At 44.3% G+C, this 22,512-nt stretch overlaps 1 protein-coding gene across 3 annotated transcripts in view; it reads right to left on the bottom strand.

Annotated features, from left to right (window-relative positions):
- KDM6A (lysine demethylase 6A) overlaps positions 1-16,807 on the bottom strand; it is a 223,882-nt gene extending 207,075 nt beyond the window's left edge. The window contains exons 1-2 of one of the 3 annotated variants that reach the window (XM_077294825.1): positions 16,138-16,807; positions 15,966-16,029 (exon numbers count right to left, since the gene is read on the bottom strand). In XM_077294825.1, the coding sequence (XP_077150940.1) occupies positions 15,966-16,029; positions 16,138-16,307 (234 nt within the window). In that variant the 5' untranslated portion in view covers positions 16,308-16,807. The remainder of the gene's footprint in view (positions 1-15,965; positions 16,030-16,137) is intronic. The other 2 variants (XM_077294827.1, XM_077294826.1) reach the window with 2 other exon arrangements.
- Between the last annotated feature and the right edge of the window lie 5,705 nt (positions 16,808-22,512).

Below are 22,512 nucleotides of genomic sequence, written 5' to 3'. Positions count from 1 at the left end.
AATGCAGCTAGCTATCAGGAGATTTTGGAGCACTTCATGCTTCCTGGCACCTGCTCACAGTGCCAAAACCACTGGTAAATGGTTTACTGACCATGGTATTACTGTGCTCAATTGGCCTGCCAACTCTCCTGACCTGAACCCCATAGAGAATCTGTGGGATATTGTGAAGAGAAAGTTGAGAGACGCAAGACCCAACACTCTGGATGAGCTTAAGGCCGCTATTGAAGCATCCTGGGCCTCCATAACATCTCAGCAGTGTCACAGGCTGATTGCCTCCATGCCACGCCGCATTGAAGCAGTCATTTCTGCCAAAGGATTCCCGACCAAGTATTGAGTGCATAACTGAACATTATTATTTGATGTTTTTTTTGTTTGTTATTAAAAAACACTTTTATTTGATTGGACGGGTGAAATATGCTAATTTATTGAGACAGGTTTTTTGGGTTATCAGGAGTTGTAGGCCAAAATCATCAGTATTAAAACAATAAAAGACCTGACAAATTTCAGTTGGTGGATAATGAATCTATAATATATGAAAGTTTAATTGTAATCATTACATTATGGTAAATAATGAAATTTAACACTATATGCTAATTTTTTGAGAAGGACCTGTATAGTATATGAAAGTTTAATTGTAATCATTACATTATGGTAAATAATGAAATTTAACACTATATGCTAATTTTTTGAGAAGGACCTGTAAACTGTCAGCGCTGCACTGACAAGCTTGTTGGATCATGCACTGAGCACGGTCTTGCAACTTTGCTAGTTCTGGTGACCCGGATGTGATCATGACGACATCAGGTCACCATGGCAATGATCGCACTCCCGAAACGACAGGCTTTCTACCTCTGCCTGCTCGCTAAATGCTGTGATTGATATCGATCGCAGCATTTAGCGGGTTAAGGTGCCGGGTGCGAGCTATCAGAATCAGCTGACACCCAGCGGTGATCGCCCGCACAAAGCCTCCTGTGCGTGAGAGATTGCCATGACATATATATATACTGCAAATGTCGGAAACAAGTTTAGAGGCCCTGTCACTAGGTCCCAAGTGGCCAGTTTTTGGATTTATTTTATTCCCGCTGCTCCCAGGTCTTCAGTTTTTGTCTTTTTTTAATTCACCATATTGTTCCAGACATGGGGGCCATTGTTCTCAGCATCTCTGCCTCCCAGATCGCTGCTGAGAACAATGGTGTCACACTTTTACTCCACTTTAAAGACTCACAATAAAACATTCAAAATCGACAAGAAATTGGAGTTTACATTAACCCCTTTCTGACCTCGGACGGGATAGTACGTCCGAGGTCAGATCCCCTGCTTTGACGCAGGGCTCCGGCGGTGAGCCCGCATCAAAACCGGGACATGTCAGCTGTTTTGAACAGCTGACATGTGCCCGCAATAGCGGCGGATGAAATCGCGATTCACCCGCCGCTATTAACTAGTTAAATGCCGCTGTCAAACGCAGACAGCGGCATTTAACCGGCGCTTCCGGACGGAAATGAGCGCATCGCCAACCCCCGTTACATGATCGGGGTCAGCGATGCTTCTGCATTGTAACCATAGAGGTCCTTGAGACCTCTATGGTTACTGATCGCCGGTAGCTGTGAGCGCCACCCTGTGGTCGGCGCTCACAGCACACCTGCATTTCTGCTGCATAGCAGCGATCTTATGATCGCTGCTATGTAGCAGAGCCTATCGCGTTGTGCCAGCTTCTAGCCTCCCATGGAGGCTATTGAAGCATGGCAAAAGTAAAAAAAAAAAAAAAAAGTAAAAAAAAATAAAAATATAAAAAATTAAATCACCCCCCTTTCGCCCCAATCAAAATAAATCAATAAAAAAAAAAATCAAACCTACACATATTTGGTATCGCCGCGCTCAGAATCGCCCGATCTATGAATAAAAAAAGCATTAACCTGATCGCTAAACGGCGTAGCGAGAAACAAAATTCGAAACACCAGAATGTTTTTTTGGTCGCCGTGACATTGCATTAAAATGCAATAACAGGCGATCAAAAGAACGTATCTGCACCGAAATGGTATCATTAAAAACGTCAGCTCGGCATGCAAAAAATAAGCCCTCAACTGACCCCAGATCATGAAAAATGGAGACGCTACGGGTATCGGAAAATGGCGCAGTTTTTTGTGGTTTTTTTAGCAAAGTTTGAATTTTTTTTTTCACCATTTAGATAAAAAATAACCTAGTCATGTTAGGAGTCTATGAACTTGTAATGACCTGGAGAATCATATTGTCAGGTCAGTTTTAGCATTTAGTGAACCTAGCAAAAGAGCCAAACAAAAAACAAGTGTGGGACTGCACTTTTTTTGCAATTTCACCGCACTTGGAATTTTTTTCCCGTTTTCTAGTACACGACATGGTAAAACCAATGATGTAGTTCAAAAGTACAACTCGTCCCGCAAAAAAAAAAAAAGCCCTCACATGGCCAAATTGACGGGAAAAAAAAGTTACGGGCTCTGGGAAGGAGGGGAGCGAAAAACGAACACGGAAAAATGGAAAATCCCAAGGTCATGAACGGGTTAAAACTCTTTCATGTATGATGACTTATATAAGGTAATATTTAAAAATAATTAAAAAGAAATAAAAGTAAACGAAAATTTACATTTTTATTACAAAGTTGGAAATGTCAGTGTAATTTATGAATGAAGCAAGAACTGCCAAAAATGTGATGCATGAAGAAGACTCAGATACACCCTGTATTAGACAAAGGAGGGTCTCATACACATTCTGTCATGTAGTGGTACTTCCACACTCAAAGGCTATGCACTAAGCATTCCAAAAATTACAAGCAGGGTCATCCATACACCCTTGAAGGCACTAACTTTAGTGCCCAATTAAAATATTGTGAGCAAAGTATAGATGTACTACTCCTACACTCAAAATTCTGCACAGTGCAAAGCCTGGCAAAAACTATAAGCAGGGTCATCTATACACCCTTGAAAGCAACAACTGGATGGCCTCATTAAAATATTAAGTGTACACCTACAAAAAAAAGTATGTCTCAAATTATGCAGATGTACAAGTATACATGCAATAAATGTTATTAACCATTTTGTGCGATAAAACTCTTGTTTAAAAGAATAAGAATTTGAAAAATGCTAAATTTTCATCAAATTTATGATATTTTCACAAATAAATGCAAGTCATATTAAACAAATTTTACCACGATCATGAATTCAATGTCATGTAAAAAACAATCTCAGAACAACTTGGATTCGATGAAACGATTCCCGAGTTATTACCAATGACACTGGTCAGAGTTGTAAAATTTGGCTTGATCATGAGAATGAAAACAGGGTTGGGAGGTGAAGGGGTTAAAGTAGAACAAACACGACTGCAAAAAACAAACCCTCAGCTTGTTCCCTTATAACAGGTATATATCACCAGCTTTTTGTACCCCACCTGACATCAGCAAGTAAGGGAAAAAGCCCATTCCAGCGATGTATCACTTACTGGACTGCTTGCTGTGGTTCTACCAGTTGCCTGAATGGTGAGCTCTGAATAACCCCAACACCACTGATTGGCAGCTTTCTGTGTACACTGTACATAGGCAGAAAAGTACAAGTGATGGGGCAGAGTTATAATAGAGTTTAGCCAAGCAAGTGACACAGCTGGAATCAGGGTCTCTTTCTCTGTACATAACTATCTATCAGGCGAGTGAGTATTTGACCATATAATCAGAGGGTGAGGCCTAAGGGTATCAATATTCCTTATCAAGTTGTGCAGAAGATTTAACTGACTCCTAAGTCAAAAATTGTTAGAAGTCTTAGGCCATGTGCACACGTTCAGTATTTTTCGCTTTTTTTCACGTTTTTTCGCTATAAAAACGCGAAAAAAAAAACGCTTACATATGCCTCCCATTATTTTAAGTGTATTCCGCATTTCTTGTGCAAATGTTGCATTTTTGACCGCGAAAAAATCGCATCGCGAAAAAAAATGCAACATGTTCATTAAATTTGCGGAATTGCGGGGATTCCGCACACCTAGGAATGCATTGATCTGCTTACTTTCCGCATGTGGCTGTGCACACCATGCGGGAAGTGAGCAGATCATGTGCGGTTGGTACCCAGGGTGGAGGAGAGGAGACTCTCCTCCACGGATTGGGCACCGTATAATTGGTAAAAAAAAAAAAAAAAAAGAATTAAAATAAAAAATAGTCATATACTCACCTTCGATGGCCCCCGGAGTCTTCCCGCCTCTCAGCGGTGCATGCTGCCGCTTCCGTTCCTATAGATGGTGTGTTGAAGGACCTGCGATGACGTCGCGGTCACGTGACCGCGACGTCATCTAAGGTCCTGCACCACACCATCTATTGGAACGGGCGCCGCTGAAGAGATCGGCTGTCTGCAGAGGGTGAGTATAACCATTTTTTTATTTTTTTTAACATGATATCTTTTTACTATTGATGCTGCATAAGCAGCATCTATAGTAAAAAGTTGGTCACACTTGTCAAACAGTATGTTTGACAAGTGTGACCAACCTGTCAGTCAGTTTTCCAAGCGATGCTACAGATCGCTTGGAAAACTTTAGCATTCTGCAAGCTAATTTCGCTTGCAAAATGCTAAAAAAAAAAAACGGGAAAAAAACAGGAAAAAAACGCAAAAAAATGCGGATTTCTTGCAGGAAATTTCCGGTTTTCTTCAGGAAATTTATGCAAGAAATCCTGACGTGTGCACATACCCTTAGAGGGATGCATAACTCTTGAAATTGCTACGGCATTGGGGATGATCAAAAACCATTAAAAGTTGTGTTGCAAATAATCAGCAAGTTCGCAAAACTGTTGCGAAAAAAAGACGCAGATTAACTGCCAAAGAATAGAGAACGTGAAGCGACTGAGTTTTTAGAAGACACTTCAAGCAGTGTGCTCCATCACATGCATCAAAGTACTGCACTGCTTGGCTAGCTAGTAAAGGTTTTAAAGGGAATCTGTCAGCAAGTTTTTGCCATGTAATCTGAAGACAGCATGAGGTAGGGGTTAAAACACAGATTTCAATGATGTGTCACTTATTAGGCTGTGTACTATTTACTTAGTGAATTTATCACTAGGACATTATCACTGCGGTGACTAGCTGGCTGCGTAAGCACTGACCTGATTCCACCCCCTCCAGTGTAAGCAGCTCACTGTCAATAGACTATATACCTACATAAGGAGCCTGGTGTGGGAGGAGGCAGCTTTCTCAGCTTTGCTTCATGCTAAAAACTGAGTATCAGAACGACTGCACCCAGTAAACTAAGTGATACATTATTGGATTTAGGGTCTTCTCTGGCTTGATCGTGCTGCTCTCTGATAAGGTAGCAAAAACCTCCTGATAGATTCCCTTTAAAGGGAACCTGTCAGCAGGATTCTGCATGGTTATCTACACACACTGTCAGGTCAGCACCGTTATACTGATTAAAATGATACCTTGGATGATGAAATCCGTCTTGTGGTTGTTGTGTAATCTGTATTTTCAGTTTTCTGTTAATGAGATTCTCGTGCCCTAAGGCGGGGTTAGTGTATGTGGTGATCTAATTGGATATTCATAATACAGACTGCTGACAGGTCACTGATCCCTAAGGCTGCCGTCACACTAGCAGTATTTGGTATTTTACATCAGTATTTGTAAGCCAAAACCAGGAGTGGTTGATAAATGCAGAAGTGGTGTATATGTTTCTATTATACTTTTCCTCTAATTGTTCCACTCCTGGTTTTGGCTTACAAATACTGATGTAAAATACTGACCAAATACTGCTAGTGTGACGGCAGCCTAAGGCTACTTTCACACATCAGTTTTTTGCCGTCAGGCAGGTTCCAGCGAAGTTCCACAGGCTTCCATTCTAGCAAACCCCGGATGGCGCCAGATCAGTCGCTGTCCATTTTGTCGACGGACACAAAAAACGTTCCTATGAACGTTTTCTCCAGCCGCAGGAAAACTAACTTTAGACCGGCAACAAAACTGATGAAACGTGAGGCCATCAGGCGCAATCCGGCGCTAATACAACTCTACGAGAAAAAAACTGATCCAGCGGAAAAAAAAAACTTTTTTTTTTTTTTAATTTGCCGGATTGTGCCTGACGGCAAAAACCTGATGTGTGAAAGTAGCCTAAGTGACCTGCCCCTAGTGTGCATAATGAATATCATCCCATCTAATATATAATTGCCAATCGGCTCTGTCACAGCTTCCGGCGATTGTGTCGCTACCACAATCCACCGCGCCGGAAGTAGCAGACCGCCATATTGGAATACCCAAGTGATGGGTATTCCAATATGGCGCCCGCTAGTGGTACCGGGCCCTTGCGCAGTACCACCAGGGGGGTCATATACTCACCTGCTCCCGGCACGTCTCTGCATGTCTCTGCTTCTCAGGCGCAGCAGCTTCTTCCTATGTTCAGCGGTCACATCGTACCGCTCATTAAAGTAATGGGGTGGAGCCGCATATTCATTACTGTAATGAGCGGTACGATGTGACCGCTGAACATAGGAAGAAGCTGCAGCGCCCTGAGACCATCTGTCACTGAGAAGCAGGGACCGCGCCGGGAGCAGGTGAGTATAACAGGGGGGAGGGTGAGCATTGTGCGATATTCACCTGTCCCCGTTCCACCGCTGCGCGCCCTCCGTCTTCCGCGTCCTCTGCCTGTGATGTTCATGTCAGAGGGTGAGATGACGTGTTTATTGAAGAAACGGTCACTGCAGAGGATGCGGAAGACGGAACGGCGCCCGGAGGTGGAACGCGGACAGGTGAATATCGCAAGTGCCGGGGGCCTGCTCAGGACAAGAGACGAGTATGTCATTTTTTTTTTTTATTGCAGAGCCAGCATATGGGGCAAATTTATGTACGGCGCATGTGAGTAATGGATTAAACAAAACTGTATAATGAAAGTATCTTCAAAAACTGTGCTCATTATTTTTAAAGATCTAAGCTTGCTGTCATTCTACAGAAACTCTTTGAGTTTCTATTCAGTGGACATAAATCTACCCTTGTCATTTGATAGACACTGAAGAACAGCTCTAATAATTATGGACACAACTGAATGACAAAGCAAACATTGTAAAAAGAAATTAAATATAGAAAGTATATTGAAAAATATATACAGGTAACATATATATATATACATATATATATACATATATATATATACATATATATATATACATATATACATATATATACATACATATATATATATACATATATATATATATATATATATATATATATATATATATATATATATATATATATATATATATATATATATATATATATATATATATATATATATATATAAATTTGGGGTGTAAAAAAAAATGAATATAACTTCAATGTAGGGGGTACTCTGACAGATCACCTTTATCAGCTCTTAAAGGGAATCTGTCAGCAAGTTTTTGTTATGTAAGCTAAAGTTGGCATGCTGTAGGGGTTAAAACAGATTTCAGCAATGCCCCTCTTACCAAGCCCTGGTTTTGTTTGCTTACAATAATTGTTTTAGCACCGGGAGCTTATCATTGCTGTAACCCAGCAGTGGTGCCTCCTGGTCCAGCAACTGCCCCTTCTGTGATAAACAGCTGTGTATGGACATTGTACATGGAGAGACTGGTGTGAGCAGGGGCAGCTTTTCCAGCTCTGCTTCATTGCTAAATCTAAAAACTATGTGTGAGGCTGCACCCAGTAATCTATGTGATACATTGTTGGATACAGCTTCTCTTTACCTGCATCGGGTTGCTTTCAGATAAGGCTACTTTCACACTAGCGTTAACTGCATTCCGTCACAATGCGTAGTTTTGCCGAAAAAACGCATCCTGCAAAAGTGTTTGCAGGATGCGTTTTTTCACCATTGATTAACATTAAGCGACGCATTGTGACGGATTGCCACACGTCGCACCCGTCGTGCGACGGATGCGTCGTGCAGTGGCGGACCGTCGGGAGCAAAAAACGCTACATGTAACGTTTTTTGCTCACGACGGTCCGCTTTTCCCTACCGCACATGCGCGGCCGGAACTCCCGCCCCCACCTCCCCGCACCTCACAATGGGGCAGCGGATGCGCTGGAAAAATGCATCCGCTGCCCCCGTTGTGCGGCGGAGACAACGCTAGCGTCGGGAACGTCGGCCCGACGCACAGCGACGGGCCGAGCCCGACGCTAGTGTGAAAGTAGCCTTAGGCAGCAAAAACCTGCTGACAGATTCCCTTTACTAGGAACCATGGAGAGGACCCAGTCATTACAAATAGAAAACTTATAGCAACTCATCATTATCCTTCCCATCACATAGAAATATCTACTGTATTATCACAGCCATTAGGTTTGAATGAGGAGTATCAACTGCAAGGAGTGAATGTGTTCATTGAAATACACAATATCTTAACTGGATGATAGACGAAGCCTTTGACCTAGCAGCATTAACGCTCCTGCAAACTAGCAAAAGCAGGTTGGGTCTCTGTCAGATGGCCAGGAGCCCACAGAAGCAGCTTACCACTGTTTGTGGCCAATTAGCGCTCAGTGACCGCTATGTATTGAATAAATGAAGCGGCATTTCTATTGTTCCTAGTGATCGCATGATCGGTGGGTGTATGCTGGGTTCAGCACAGTTGCTGTGTCTTACCAAATGCAGATCAGTTCATCAAGTGACTTATGACACATCAAGGGATGCTTTTTCTGTAATTGAGGCTCCTATAAGGACATCAGTTACAGTAAAACCCCCCCAAAACTATACATATTAGAGATCCACACGAGTAATAACCAAATTCACCAGGTTATTTAGGTTGAAATGTAGTCCGTATGTTTAAAAAAACAAGCTCAAAATGTTTTTTCTATATTTGCATAAACAAAAAAAATTATATAAAGTACTTGAACCCTCAAAAGCTTCAGAAAAATAAAAGTTCTCTAGGATAAAGTATTATATCACCTTTCCAAGCCTGGTGCTAAAGAGTTCATACATAAGAGAGAAACACAAACACAAATGGAGCATGCCAATACCAGTTCACCATATTCTGTATAAAACGATATTGCAGACTGAGCTTAATGGGAACGGGTCATTAAAAATTGATCATTAACATGTTTTTCTTCAAGATTTTGTATTTTTCCATATCGCTGCATAATAAATATAAAATATATATATATATTTTTTTTTAACAAAAAAAGACGTACTTAATCTTGCAATTTTCATTACGTTTTGAAACAAGCTCAATATTCCTGTTTTATAAACGTCAATTATGTACAAAAACACTAATTCTGCGGTGAGAAGACAATGGGTTAAATAAATGTGTCACTATCGTGGTGTCAGGTTCACTATAAGGAGACCTCAATTACAAGTATAGCAGTAGCATTTTATTGGCCAGCGTAATTTTCACAGTGGTAAACATGGGTGAATGTTACTAGGGTGGCATCCAAATACAACCCTAGAAAAACCTGAGGGAAGCAGAAAACATGATGTCCTATACTATTCATTCCAGTAGTCTGACAGCAGAGAGAAGCACCCCTGCACAGTCGTGTTTAACATGTGAAAGATTGACATCTGCGTATATGTCAATGTTAAGGATGATCTTTCACCAGACATCCCCTATACAAACTGTATACATAACTACACAGATCTCAGACCTGATGAGGCTATTGTTCATACTTTCATTTAATCCATGCCAGAATTATTATATAAGTCTTAAATTAAAATTAGTATTTTAGGAGTCCAATTAGAGCTGAACTCATAAAATGCACATTATTAGACATTGAAACTTACAAAAGGGATTATATAGCCACTCTTAGGGCTTGTTCACGACAGTACTTTTGGTGTGAATGCTTTCTGTGAAAAAAAATGGACAGCACTGACAAATATTCAATGTGGCAGTGCAGATGAGCAATTTTACTCACTGACTGAATCTGCATGTGTGGAGGGGAAAAAAAACAAAAACAAAATAGCAGTATGCAATAGTTTCCTCTGTAAATAAGAAACACTACTTAAGTCAATGGGTGCGTAAACCCCCCCTCCAAAAAGGATGCAGTACTGAGCCACCACATAGCATCTAATTTTTATGGATACATTGCAATTATTTAACATAGGAAACTGCAAATGATCCTGTAAATGATTAATCGCTGATGTAAAAAAAAAAAAAAAAACGTATACGGATGACAAATGAGAAATAAAAAAAAATTGTTCCACTTTTCTCAATGAAACGGAGAGATTTTTATACTCATGTGAACTCAAAGGGTATATAGTGGACTTTATAAAAAACAAAAAATGTACCTAAGCACTGACAGGCAGGTAACTGCAGCTTACCTGCCTGTTGCGCACGACGCCATTCTTCCCCAGCACAGAGCAGTCACAGACCGCTCCTGCCGGGGATTCGGAAGTCTCTGCTGATGTCATATCTACAAAGCGGAGGCTTCTTTTTACGCTATGCTGACAAGGCAGGACTTCGTCATTTTGATTGATAGGCAGCAAGGATCTGGTTAATTGGGGGAGTCAGCTGTCAATCAGAATGATGGCCAAAGTCCCGCCCTGTCGTGGCAGCTGAATCCCCGGTAGGAGAGGTCTGTGACTGCTTTGCTTTGTGTCGGTGAAGACAGGTGCCGTGCACAACAGTCAAGCTGCAATTACTAGGCATGTTTGTTTGCCCATAAAGTCAAGGATTTACACACACACATATATATATATATATATATATATATATATATATATATTATATATACAGTTTCATCAATTCTGATAAATCTATGTAATAACATGCGTAGCGACATCTGCTGAGATCCACTTTACATACAAGCAATAGAAAAGAATACACCAAATGGAGAAAATACACTGTCACCCTACTCAACTACATGACTTAAGAGACGATCTGTTAAGCAGATATTCTATAGACCGTAAACTATATATAGGGGCTATTGGTAGTCCACTTGGTTATGCTTATACCTTGGATCACATTAATTTCTTCAATCAAGCAACAGACCGGGGGCCATTGTTCCTTTACAGGGCTCAGTGTGTGGTACAAATTACATTAGGTTTATTCTGCGGGTCAGTGCGACTATGGAGAAATCGCACTTATAGAATTGTCTTGTTGCTTTAACCCTTTCAAAACTTAAGGCCCCGTCTCACATAGCGAGATCGCTAGCGAGATCGCTGCTGAGTCACAAGTTTTGTGACGCAACAGCGACCTCCATAGCGATCTCGCTATGTGTGACACGTACCAGCGATCAGGCCCCTGCTGCGAGATCGCTGGTCGTGTCGGAATGGCCTGGACCTTTTTTTGGTCGTTGAGGCCCCGCTGACATTGCTGAATCGGTGTGTGTGACACCGATCCAGCGATGTCTTCACTGGTAACCAGGGTAAACATCGGGTTACTAAGCGCAGGGCCGCGCTTAGTAACCCGATGTTTACCCTGGTTACCAAAAAAAACAAACAGTACATACTCGCCTTTCGGTGTCCAGGTCCCTTGCCGTCTGCTTCCTGCTCTCACTGACTCCCGGCCGTACAGTGAGAAGTGAGAGCACAGCAGTGACGTCACCGCTGCGCTCTGCTCTCACTGTACGGCCGGATCTCAGTCAGAGCAGGAAGCAGACGGCAAGGGACCTGGACACCGAAAGGCGAGTATGTACTGTTTGTTTTTTTTGGTAACCAGGGTAAACATCGGGTTACTAAGCGCGGCCCTGCGCTTAGTAACCCGATGTTTACCCTGGTTACCCGGGTGCTGCAGGGGGACTTCGGCATCGTTGAAGACAGTTTCAACGATGCCGAAGTCGTTCCCCTGATCGTTGGTCGCTGGGGAGAGCTGTCTGTGTGACAGCTCCCCAGCGACCACACAGCGACTTACCAACGATCACGGCCAGGTCGTATCGCTGGTCGTGATCGTTGGTAAATCGCTATGTGAGACGGGGCCTTTACTCTGAACATGTGCTATGGAAGTGTGCACTCACAATATGGGCTGAACTCGCTCTATACAGTGAGGGTGCCAGCTGTAATGTACTGCCAGGACACAAGTGTAAATGGTGTAATCAGACCGCAACTGCTTAATCTGTTACATGGCGCTGTCAATAGTGAAAGTGACTTTTAAGAGATTAAGGAGCAGTTTCTAAAGCCACCCATTGCCACTGTGCAACATAACCATGGATCGCCAATGGAGTATTTGCCATGTTACTACACCAATGGTAATGTAGCTTCATAGGAGATAAAAAAAATTAATATATTTGGCATCACTAAATGCATAACTGATCGAGCTAATAAAAATATTTATCCCATATGCGGATCAACAACACAGAAATAAAAGTCGTATGTTTGACCACACACGGTCCAGAGTGAGGACAACTGGCTTATGATAGCAGCAGGCCGACTAAAATGTTTGCTTGGATTTCAGTGGCAGAGTTGCTACTCAGACTAAGTTTTGTTCCTTGTTTGTGTGTGTGTGTCTAGAGTCCATTCAGCAGCGCTTCAATAAAGCTTTTTTTCTATTTTCTATCTCTTTTATAAAAATCTTAAGGGCACAATAACTTTAGCCATTTCAAACTCTCCACCCCTGCCCTAAATAATGAAATCAAAAGATCAGAAAATTGCATGGACTCCAAAACTGAAGCTTACCCTGGAAAAAAAAATATATATAAGGGATACATCCCCAAAAAAATAAAGTTATGACTCCCAGAGTATGGCAACTGAAACAATCTCATTGTTATTCTTGATATACTGTATATAGATAGATACGGTATATATATTCACTGATTTGTAGAAGTTACTATTAAATTTTACTGCAAAGTGAATGCTGCAAAACAGAGGAATTGCAGGGTTTTTAAGGACTCCTGAACAACTTAATGCATTCTGTACTTTCTAACAATGAACTACACAGTAAAAGTACCGCATTTACACAAACAACCAAACTAATGTAGTTTTCCCACCAGAAATATTTCATAAATATTTTATTAATCAGTCTCAGGTCTTGCACCCCAATAGCAGAATAGTGGCTGCACAATCACTGCAAATTCCCATATATTGGTGCCACTTATACCTTATAGAAGCAGCTGTATAGACTATATGGACAGTAGTATTGGGACATACACACATTACACCCACAAGAGCTTTTAAGACCTCCCATTCTAAACTCATAGGCAGTAATTTGGAGCTGGTCACCACATTGAAGCTATAACAACTGCCATCCTTGAAAAGACTTTCTACAAGATTTTCGAGTGTGTGGGAATATTTGTCCATCCAGAAGAGAATTTGTGAGGCCAGGAATTCTTGTTGGATAAGAGGACCTGGCTCATAACTTTCGTTCTATCTTTGGCTACGTTCACATTAGCGTTGTGCGGCGCAGCATCGGGCGCAGCCGCGGCGACGCATGCGTCATGCACCCGTATATTTAACATGGGGGGCGCATGGACATGCGTTGTCTTGGGTTTGTGACGCATGCGTCATTTTGGCGCAACTGTCAGGGCGCAGAGGACGCTGCATGATGCAGTTTTTTCTGCGCCAAAAATCATGCAAAAAATGAACGCATGCGTCACAAAACGCTGCGTTGTGCATGAGCTTTGCATGCGTTGTGCGTTGCGTTGCCGACGCTGCGCCGCACAACGCTAATGTGAACGTAGCCTTAAATACTTTTGTCTATAGTGCCTCTTTCCAGTATAAAATCCACAGTGTCGCAACTTCTCCGTTTTGAATTTTTGATTGCAGCCTTTACAATTGTAAACTGAAGGAGGGTGTAATGAAGGCTTATAGTGCAATGTGATGGCACAATGAATGGCACAATGAATGGCACATACGGCAACTGAGCGAGGCTGGGCTGTACAGCAGCAACATTTTCTCTATGGTAGATAAAGCTGTAGCTATCACAATTGCAATTTTATAGGAATTCTGTGCATAAACCTATGCCAATGCGCACCCAGCCTGCAGACTATTTCACATACCCCACTGCATTTGGGGATGCTGGAGGGGTTGTGTTATGTGACGCTCCTTATACTACAGGATGCCAGAACAGAATCCCTTACCATAGATGCAAAAGCCATCAGATTGTCCTGCAAAATCCACTCAGACTGCACTCCCAGCGCAGATAGCATAGCACAGAGGTCATTTATGGCTGTTTATATACGGTACTCAGGGAAAGATCCAATTGAGTCCTGTAGGTTTATTAATACACAGTTCTTGAAAGGGAGAGATTTATAAATGTTGTGAAAGTTATACAAATCCTCAGACTTTCAGAGTATGTTATTAGACACCATGCATTCAGGTGAAGGCCAAAGAATCACATTGTAAATCCTCATTCAGATGTCCGTGAAATATGATCGCAGTTCAGACCATTATGTATGGACAGGCCACAGGGCTCCTGATGACTTAAATACCCCATGTCCATTACTAGACTAGCTCTAGGTGGAAAACCAATGTGCTTCAGATTGCTAAAAATTCAATATCTGACTAAAACACAGTTGCACGAAGATAAGTGGAAACAAGACAACCGTAGGACGCGTAAACACCCAAATACTAATGTTGTGTAATTGGTGCAGCAGTCATGTGCGGATTTTTAAACCAAGTCCATGCAATTCAGGAACATTTCCCACATGTATTCCTACATTTTTGTTGCCAAAGTACATAAAAAAAACAACAATTGCAGGCCAGCAATTTAACCTGTAACTTTAGAGTCTTTATCCAATGATTGGGTACAATACACTCCAGAAATGGGCACGATGTAAATAAAAAAAAAAAACAAACAAAAAAAAAACCCACAACAATCGATTCCATAAAAAAAAAAAAAAAAAAAAAAAACCACAACATATGGATGGGGTTTCATTAAAGCACACTTTGCCGGTAACATTTAGAATGCGGTGGAAGATCTGAGTAAAATCCAAATATGCAGCATGCGAACACAGCTGAGAAGTAGTCACACAGTGGTAAGCTAGAAGTTAGCATTATTCCTGCCAGAAAGTTGGGACCCCGCGTCACCAGGAGACCACAGCTACGAGTATGACTGATAAGTGCAGTAGTGCATGCACGCTCCTGCCGCGCTCGGGCTGTAAGGCACTGACAGACAGGCGGTGCTCTAACCTTCATTACGACAGGACCAGTTACAACCTGAATCCATTACTGAACATATAGCGACATTTTTTTCCCTTTCATGATCAGCATTAAATCTGTCCAGCACACATCATATTGGGTCCAGTCACCAGGACCGCTGGGATCACACACTATACCCACAGCACAATCCCACGGCAGCACGGACAGCGGCTGACTGGCAGGCGTCCCCTGGAGGGACATCTTCTGTACTTCTGCCCTAAACTACAGATCTAAAAGCCACACAGTGGGCACTTGGTGCTCTGGGTGATTTAACCCTTAATGTACATTTTAAAGAAGTCCCTATAGAAAGCATTAATACCCTATCCGATGCTGAGCAAGGCTGTGAGCCCTATAACCCAGGACTGCGGGCACTGCCCTGACACTCAGCCAGTCCCTATAGCCGCCCCATGCCAGTGTAACCCCACAGCCATGACAGCTGCCCTGGTGGAGGACAGGCCTCACATCTACCCTGTGTCAAACTCGCACAGGACTTTCCAGCAGGAGCCCAGGCTTTGTTCCCGGGCAGCTACAGGTTGATGGAGAGGATGGCAGATGTCGCCCCCCATTCTGCAGCCATGACACAGCCCCCTGTACACAGCGCTGTGCACATCGTACAGCCACAGTCTACACTAGATTGTTGGTGACTCCTTTCTCTCTTTTCTCTCCCCTCCCCTCTCTTCCCTGTCCCGCCATCTTGGGCCGGGAGGAGCAGCCATTACTTAAAAACTAAATGACAGAGGGGGGTGGGGGATGTACAACAGGGCGAAAAGCCGCAAACTACTTGGAGTGCAATAATAAGAATAGCGCCAGCGTCGGCCGGAGAGACGCGTGCCCAGCCCCCACCCCAGCCGGTGCCCGCACCCCGACACGCCGCGGACGGGGACACATTGTCTGCGCTGCCGAGCGACAAAGGCCGGCACGGGAGCACAGCCCGCCCGCTGTCAGCTTACCTTAGACAGCAAGGCCTTCGTTCTGGCGCCATCTTCGTGAAGCCTGAGAAATCCGTAGAGTCGGCTGCGGGGGGAAACAACAGAAATAACAATCAACAGCCAGAAACTTGTGACAGGCGCCGGGGAGCGCGGGCCAGGGGAGCGGGGACAAGCACACAACAAGGCCGCCAACCTGTCGAGCCCGGCCAGGGCTTCTCGCTCGTCCGCTGTCAGGTTAGGGAAGTCCTCCTCGCTCTCACTCGCTTTTCCCGCCGCCATTTTCTTTTCCTCATCACCGAGGGAGGCAGCAGCAGCAGCAGAGAGCACAGCTGCGGCGGAGAGCGACACTCCGCACGATTTCATGGAAACGCAGCGTCACTGGCAGTCACACGGCGACCAGCGGAGAGCACACACCGTGCGTGTCACCGCCGCGGGTGTGTAAACACACCGCCTTATTGTGGGGCGCACTCCCCCCGACTACCGCCACATCCCCCAGTGCTGGCGGGGCGCCTCATGCTGGAGAGACCTCGTCAGTCATGTCTTGTTTACACTGTGCTTTCTGTGTAGTTTTACATGGTGCGTCCAGCCACACTGGCCGTACACACGAGCGGAGTCCCCGCAATTAATGGCACAAACTTGTGTCAGCCCGCAGCACACACGCACTTCTCTCGCTCAGCAGCGCGCACGCACACTCGCTGCCCGCCGCCGCCACCGCCGCTCTTCTCTCGCCCCGCCCACTTTCTCCTCTTGCCAAAGGCCACGCCTCGCCCCGCCTCACGCAACCACTAGCGTGCCGGCGTTAGGGACACGTGACCATTGTTGACTTACGTCATCTCCCCTCCTTCTCTCCCGCTGAGGTCCCCGGGACTCAAGCAACTTCTTCGTTTTTTTCCCTCTAATTAGGACCCTGCTGCTTTTTTTCTACTTTAAGGCGTGGTTATGACGTCATTAATTTCTATTGGCTTAACCTGCTGTCAATCACCACAAATACCAATGAAAAGCAGCCGTAGGCAGCAGGTTAGGTTGTGGTGTGTACAGCATGTGGGAGGGTATCCCTGCTGTCAATGGTCGCTGCGCCACTCATAGGCTGGACTAAAGTGAGGGAGAAGCGGCGCGTCAAAGCCGCGCTGGTGATACTGGGGGCAGGACTAGGAAGTTGCCTATGGTTCTAAAATGGCTACTGGCCGCCAGGCTGCTGCCCTGTAATTAGCAGTTATTCATGGGGGGGAAACAAAGGAGCAGAGAGGAAGCAACATCCACACATCCGGTGGTGACTACATCTGGTTCTGTGGCCTGGTCCGCCTGATGTTAGACAGCCGTTTTTTACACTAAGACCACGTTCACACTATCTAGTATTTTACACCAATATTTGCATGCCACAATCAGAGGGAAAGTATAATAGAAACCCGTCACCAGTTCTGTATGTATCACCCACTCCTGGTTCTGGCTTACAGACTCTGAGGTAAAATACTGACCGAATACTGACCGTGTGACTATTCTGTAAGGATCTGTTACAAACTGCAGCAGCGGCAAAGTCTCCTTTCCATCTGTTCTTGAGAAATCCCAATAGGCTTGAATGGGCGACTGATCTGCCAGAAAATGCAGAAGAATTAGTGACTTCTGTGTGCTTGGATACTATGTCTGAGTTACCGCACGGCTGTATGACAGCCACAATACATACAGGGACGGAAAGTTTGTTAGAGAATCCCTACATGTGTTGCAGCTGATGAACAGCCGTGCGGGGTGCAGGTGCGGGGACTCGAACATAGTATTTGAGCAACCTGGAGTCACTCGCTCAGCACCCGAGCATGCTCGCTCATCACTAATAAGAATAGGACATCTCAGTAGGATCGACCCTCCTAAATGTCTGTGTATGTAGGTCACAGGAGCAGAATAAAATGATATCTTGATGTCTTATTCCAGAGATATCCATGTTTTTCTTGATATGTAAATAATTTGATAAGATCTTTGGGTGTGACAGAGATCTCCCTGGGAGTCTGCCTCCTGGCTTATTTTAAAAACAACAACCCCTCTGTATGCAATTTGCCTGTTGGAAGTAGCGATCCTACAAGTCACAATCAACCCTTTAATGCAGTGTTTCTCAACTCCTATCCTCAAGACCCACCAACAGGTCATGTTTTCAGGATTTCCTTAGTATTGAAGAAAACACGCCAAAACCAGGCAGAGATGCTTACCTGTCTAAATGGGCCTCAATACAATTGCACTGACGGTGCAGCAGACCCAAGTAAAACTGCCATTTTACTTGGGTCCGCTGCACCCTGTCAGTGCAATTGTATTGAGGCCCATTTAGACAAGTAAGCATCTCTGCCTGTTTTTGGTTTGTTTTCTTGAATATTGGAGGATTTTTCCTCTTTTTGTGGTTTTCATTTCCTTAGTATTGCCCAGGTGATGGAATTAATGCTTGAGCAGGTAATGAAATTATCACCTGTGCAATACTAAGGAAATCCTGAAAACATGACCTGTTGGTGGCTGTTGAGGATCGGAGTTGAGAAACACTGCTTTAACGAGTATTGCAATATGACTTAGGATAAAAGCCAAATCAGTATCTCAATTCGCAGACACGGTGTTTCAGGCTGTTGGCCCTCGTCAGTGCGAAGCACGAGAACTGATTTGGCTAGGTGAGAGGCTCTGGACTAAGGGGTAAGGTTTCTCCTTGTCACTCTCCACAAGGAGAAACCTTACTGTCATGGTTCTCAATGGCAAGAGAACATAGAAAGCATACAAAAAGGACTAGCTCTTGGAAGATGGGAACTCGAGCTGACTGTGAGCTAAACCTACCGCACAAATAACAGTGGCCGGGTAGCGTGCCTACATTTTATCCCTAGACGCCCAGCGCCAGCCGGAGAACTGACTGACCCTAGCAGAGGAAAATATAGACCTGGCTTACCTCTAGAGAAAATTTTCCCCAAAAGGCAGACAGTAGCCCCCACATATATTGTCGGTGATTTCAGAGGAAATTGACATACGAAGTATGAAGATAGGTTTAGCAAATTGAGGTCCGCTTACTAGATAGTAGGAAGACAGAAAAGGGAACTTCACAGTCAGCTGAAAACCCTTTCAAAACACCATCCTGGAATTACTTTAAGACTCTAATATCAACTCATGACACCAGAGTGGCAATTTCAGCTCACAAGAGCTTCCAGCCTCAGAATATTCAATCACAGAGAACTGGAACAAAAATGCAAAACAAACTTAGGACTACAAGTCCAACTTAGCTGATAGTAGTCTAGGAGCAGGAACATGCAACAGAAAGGCTTCTGGTAACATTGTTGGCCAGCATAGAAATGACTGAGGAGCAAGGCTAAATAAACAACTCCCACATCCTGATGGAAACAGGTGAACAGAGGCGATGAAGCACACAAGTTCAGTACCACAAGTGACCACCGGGGGAGCCCAGAAACCAAATTCACAACAGTACCCCCCCCTCAAGGAGGGGGCACCGAACCCTCACCAGAACCACCAGGGCGATCAGGATGAGCCCTATGAAAGGCACGGACCAAATCGGAGGCATGAACATCAGAGGCTGTCACCCAAGAATTATCCTCCTGACCGTAGCCCTTCCACTTGACCAGATACTGAAGTCTCCGTCTGGAAACACGGGAGTCCAAGATCTTCTCGACAACGTACTCCAACTCACCCTCAACCAACACCGGAGCAGGAGGCTCAACGGAAGGCACAACCGGTACCTCATACCTGCGCAACAATGACCGATGGAAGACATTATGAATAGAAAAAGATGCAGGGAGGTCCAAACGAAAGGACACAGGGTTAAGAATCTCCAATATCTTGTACGGGCCGATGAACCGAGGCTTAAACTTAGGAGAAGAAACCTTCATAGGGACAAAACGAGAAGACAACCACACCAAGTCCCCAACACAAAGACGAGGACCAACACGACGACGGCGGTTGGCAAAATGCTGAGTCTTCTCCTGGGACAACTTCAAATTGTCCACCACATGCCCCCAAATCTGATGCAACCTCTCCACCACAGCATCCACTCCAGGACAATCCGAAGACTCCACCTGACCGGAAGAGAAACGAGGATGAAACCCCGAATTACAGAAGAAAGGAGAAACCAAGGTGGCAGAACTAGCCCGATTATTGAGGGCAAACTCCGCCAAGGGCAAAAAGGCAACCCAATCATCCTGATCCGCAGACACAAAACACCTCAAATAAGTCTCCAAGGTCTGATTAGTTCGCTCGGTCTGGCCATTAGTCTGAGGATGGAAAGCAGACGAAAAAGACAAATCAATGCCCATCCTAGCACAGAACGCTCGCCAAAATCTAGACACGAATTGGGTTCCCCTGTCAGACACGATATTATCCGGAATACCATGCAAGCGAACCACATTTTGAAAAAACAGAGGAACCAGCTCGGATGAGGAAGGCAATTTAGGCAAGGGGACCAAATGGACCATCTTAGAGAAACGGTCACACACCACCCAGATGACAGACATCTTCTGAGAAACAGGGAGATCAGAAATAAAATCCATGGAGATGTGAGTCCAAGGCCTCTTCGGAATAGGCAAAGATAACAACAATCCACTAGCCCGAGAACAACAAGGCTTGGCCCGAGCACAAACATCACAAGACTGCACAAAACCTCGCACATCTCGCGACAGGGAAGGCCACCAGAAGGACCTAGCCACCAAATCCCTGGTACCAAAGATTCCAGGATGACCAGCTAACGCAGAAGAATGGACCTCCGAGATGACTCTACTGGTCCAATCATCAGGAACAAACATTCTACCAGGCGGGCAACGATCAGGTCTATCCGCCTGAAACTCCTGCAAGACCCGTCGCAAGTCTGGGGAAACAGCAGATAATATCACTCCATCCTTAAGGATACCTGTAGGTTCAGAATTACCAGGGGAATCAGGCTCAAAACTCCTAGAAAGGGCATCCGCCTTCACATTTTTAGAACCCGGTAGGTAAGAAACCACAAAATTAAACCGAGAGAAAAATAACGACCAGCGCCCCTGTCTAGGATTCAGGCGCCTGGCAGACTCAAGATAAATCAAATTCTTGTGGTCGGTCAATACCACCACCTGATGTCTAGCCCCCTCAAGCCAATGACGCCACTCCTCAAAAGCCCACTTCATAGCCAAGAGCTCCCGATTACCAATATCATAATTTCGCTCAGCGGGCGAAAATTTACGAGAAAAGAACGCGCAAGGTCTCATCACGGAGCAGTCGGAACTTTTCTGCGACAAAACCGCCCCAGCTCCGATTTCTGAAGCGTCGACCTCAACCTGAAAAGGAAGAGTAACATCAGGCTGACGCAATACAGGGGCGGAAGAAAAGCGGCGCTTAAGCTCCCGAAAGGCCTCCACAGCAGCAGGGGACCAATCAGCAACATCAGCACCCTTCTTAGTCAAATCAGTCAACGGTTTAGCAACATCAGAAAAACCAGTTATAAATCGACGATAAAAATTAGCAAAGCCCAAAAACTTCTGAAGGCTCTTAAGAGAAGAGGGTTGCGTCCAATCACAAATAGCCTGAACCTTGACAGGATCCATCTCAATGGAAGAGGGGGAAAAAATGTACCCCAAAAACGAAATCTTTTGAACCCCAAAAACGCACTTAGAACCCTTTACACACAAGGAGTTAGAGCGCAAAACCTGAAAAACCCTCCTGACCTGTTGGACATGAGAGTCCCAGTCGTCCGAAAAAATCAAAATATCATCCAGATACACAATCATAAATTTATCCAAATATTCACGGAAAATGTCATGCATAAAAGACTGAAAGACTGAAGGGGCATTTGAAAGACCAAAAGGCATTACTAAATACTCAAAATGGCCCTCAGGCGTATTAAATGCGGTTTTCCACTCATCCCCCTGCTTAATTCGCACTAAATTATACGCCCCACGAAGATCAATCTTAGAGAACCACTTGGCCCCCTTTATTCGAGCAAACAAATCAGTAAGCAGTGGCAAAGGATACTGATATTTAACCGTGATTTTATTGAAAAGCCGATAATCAATACACGGCCTCAAAGAGCCATCTTTTTTAGATACAAAGAAAAAAACGGCTCCTAAGGGAGATGACGAAGGACGAATATGTCCCTTTTCCAAGGACTCCTTAATATATTCCCGCATAGCAGCATGTTCAGGCACAGATAGATTAAATAAACGACCATTTGGAAACTTACTGCCCGGAATCAGATCTATTGTACAATCGCAATCTCTGTGCGGAGGTAGTGAACCAAGTTTAGGCTCCTCAAAAACGTCACGATAATCAGATAAAAATTCCGGAATCTCAGAGGGAATAGATGACGAAATGGAAACCAAAGGTACGTCCCCATGAGTCCCCTGACATCCCCAGCTTAACACAGACATTGCTTTCCAGTCGAGGACTGGGTTATGAGATTGCAGCCATGGCAATCCAAGCACCAACACATCATGTAGATTATACAACACAAGGAAGCGAATAATCTCCTGGTGATCCGGATTAATACGCATAGTTACTTGTGTCCAGTATTGTGGTTTATTACTAGCCAATGGCGTGGAGTCAATACCCTTCAGAGGTATAGGAACTTCCAGAG

The sequence above is a fragment of the Ranitomeya variabilis genome, chromosome 3 (assembly GCF_051348905.1).
Source record: "Ranitomeya variabilis isolate aRanVar5 chromosome 3, aRanVar5.hap1, whole genome shotgun sequence".
In the NCBI taxonomy this organism is placed as follows: Eukaryota; Metazoa; Chordata; class Amphibia; order Anura; family Dendrobatidae; genus Ranitomeya; species Ranitomeya variabilis.
The sequence above is the reverse complement of the archived record's forward strand: the minus strand, read 5'-3'. Positions and strand labels throughout refer to the sequence as shown.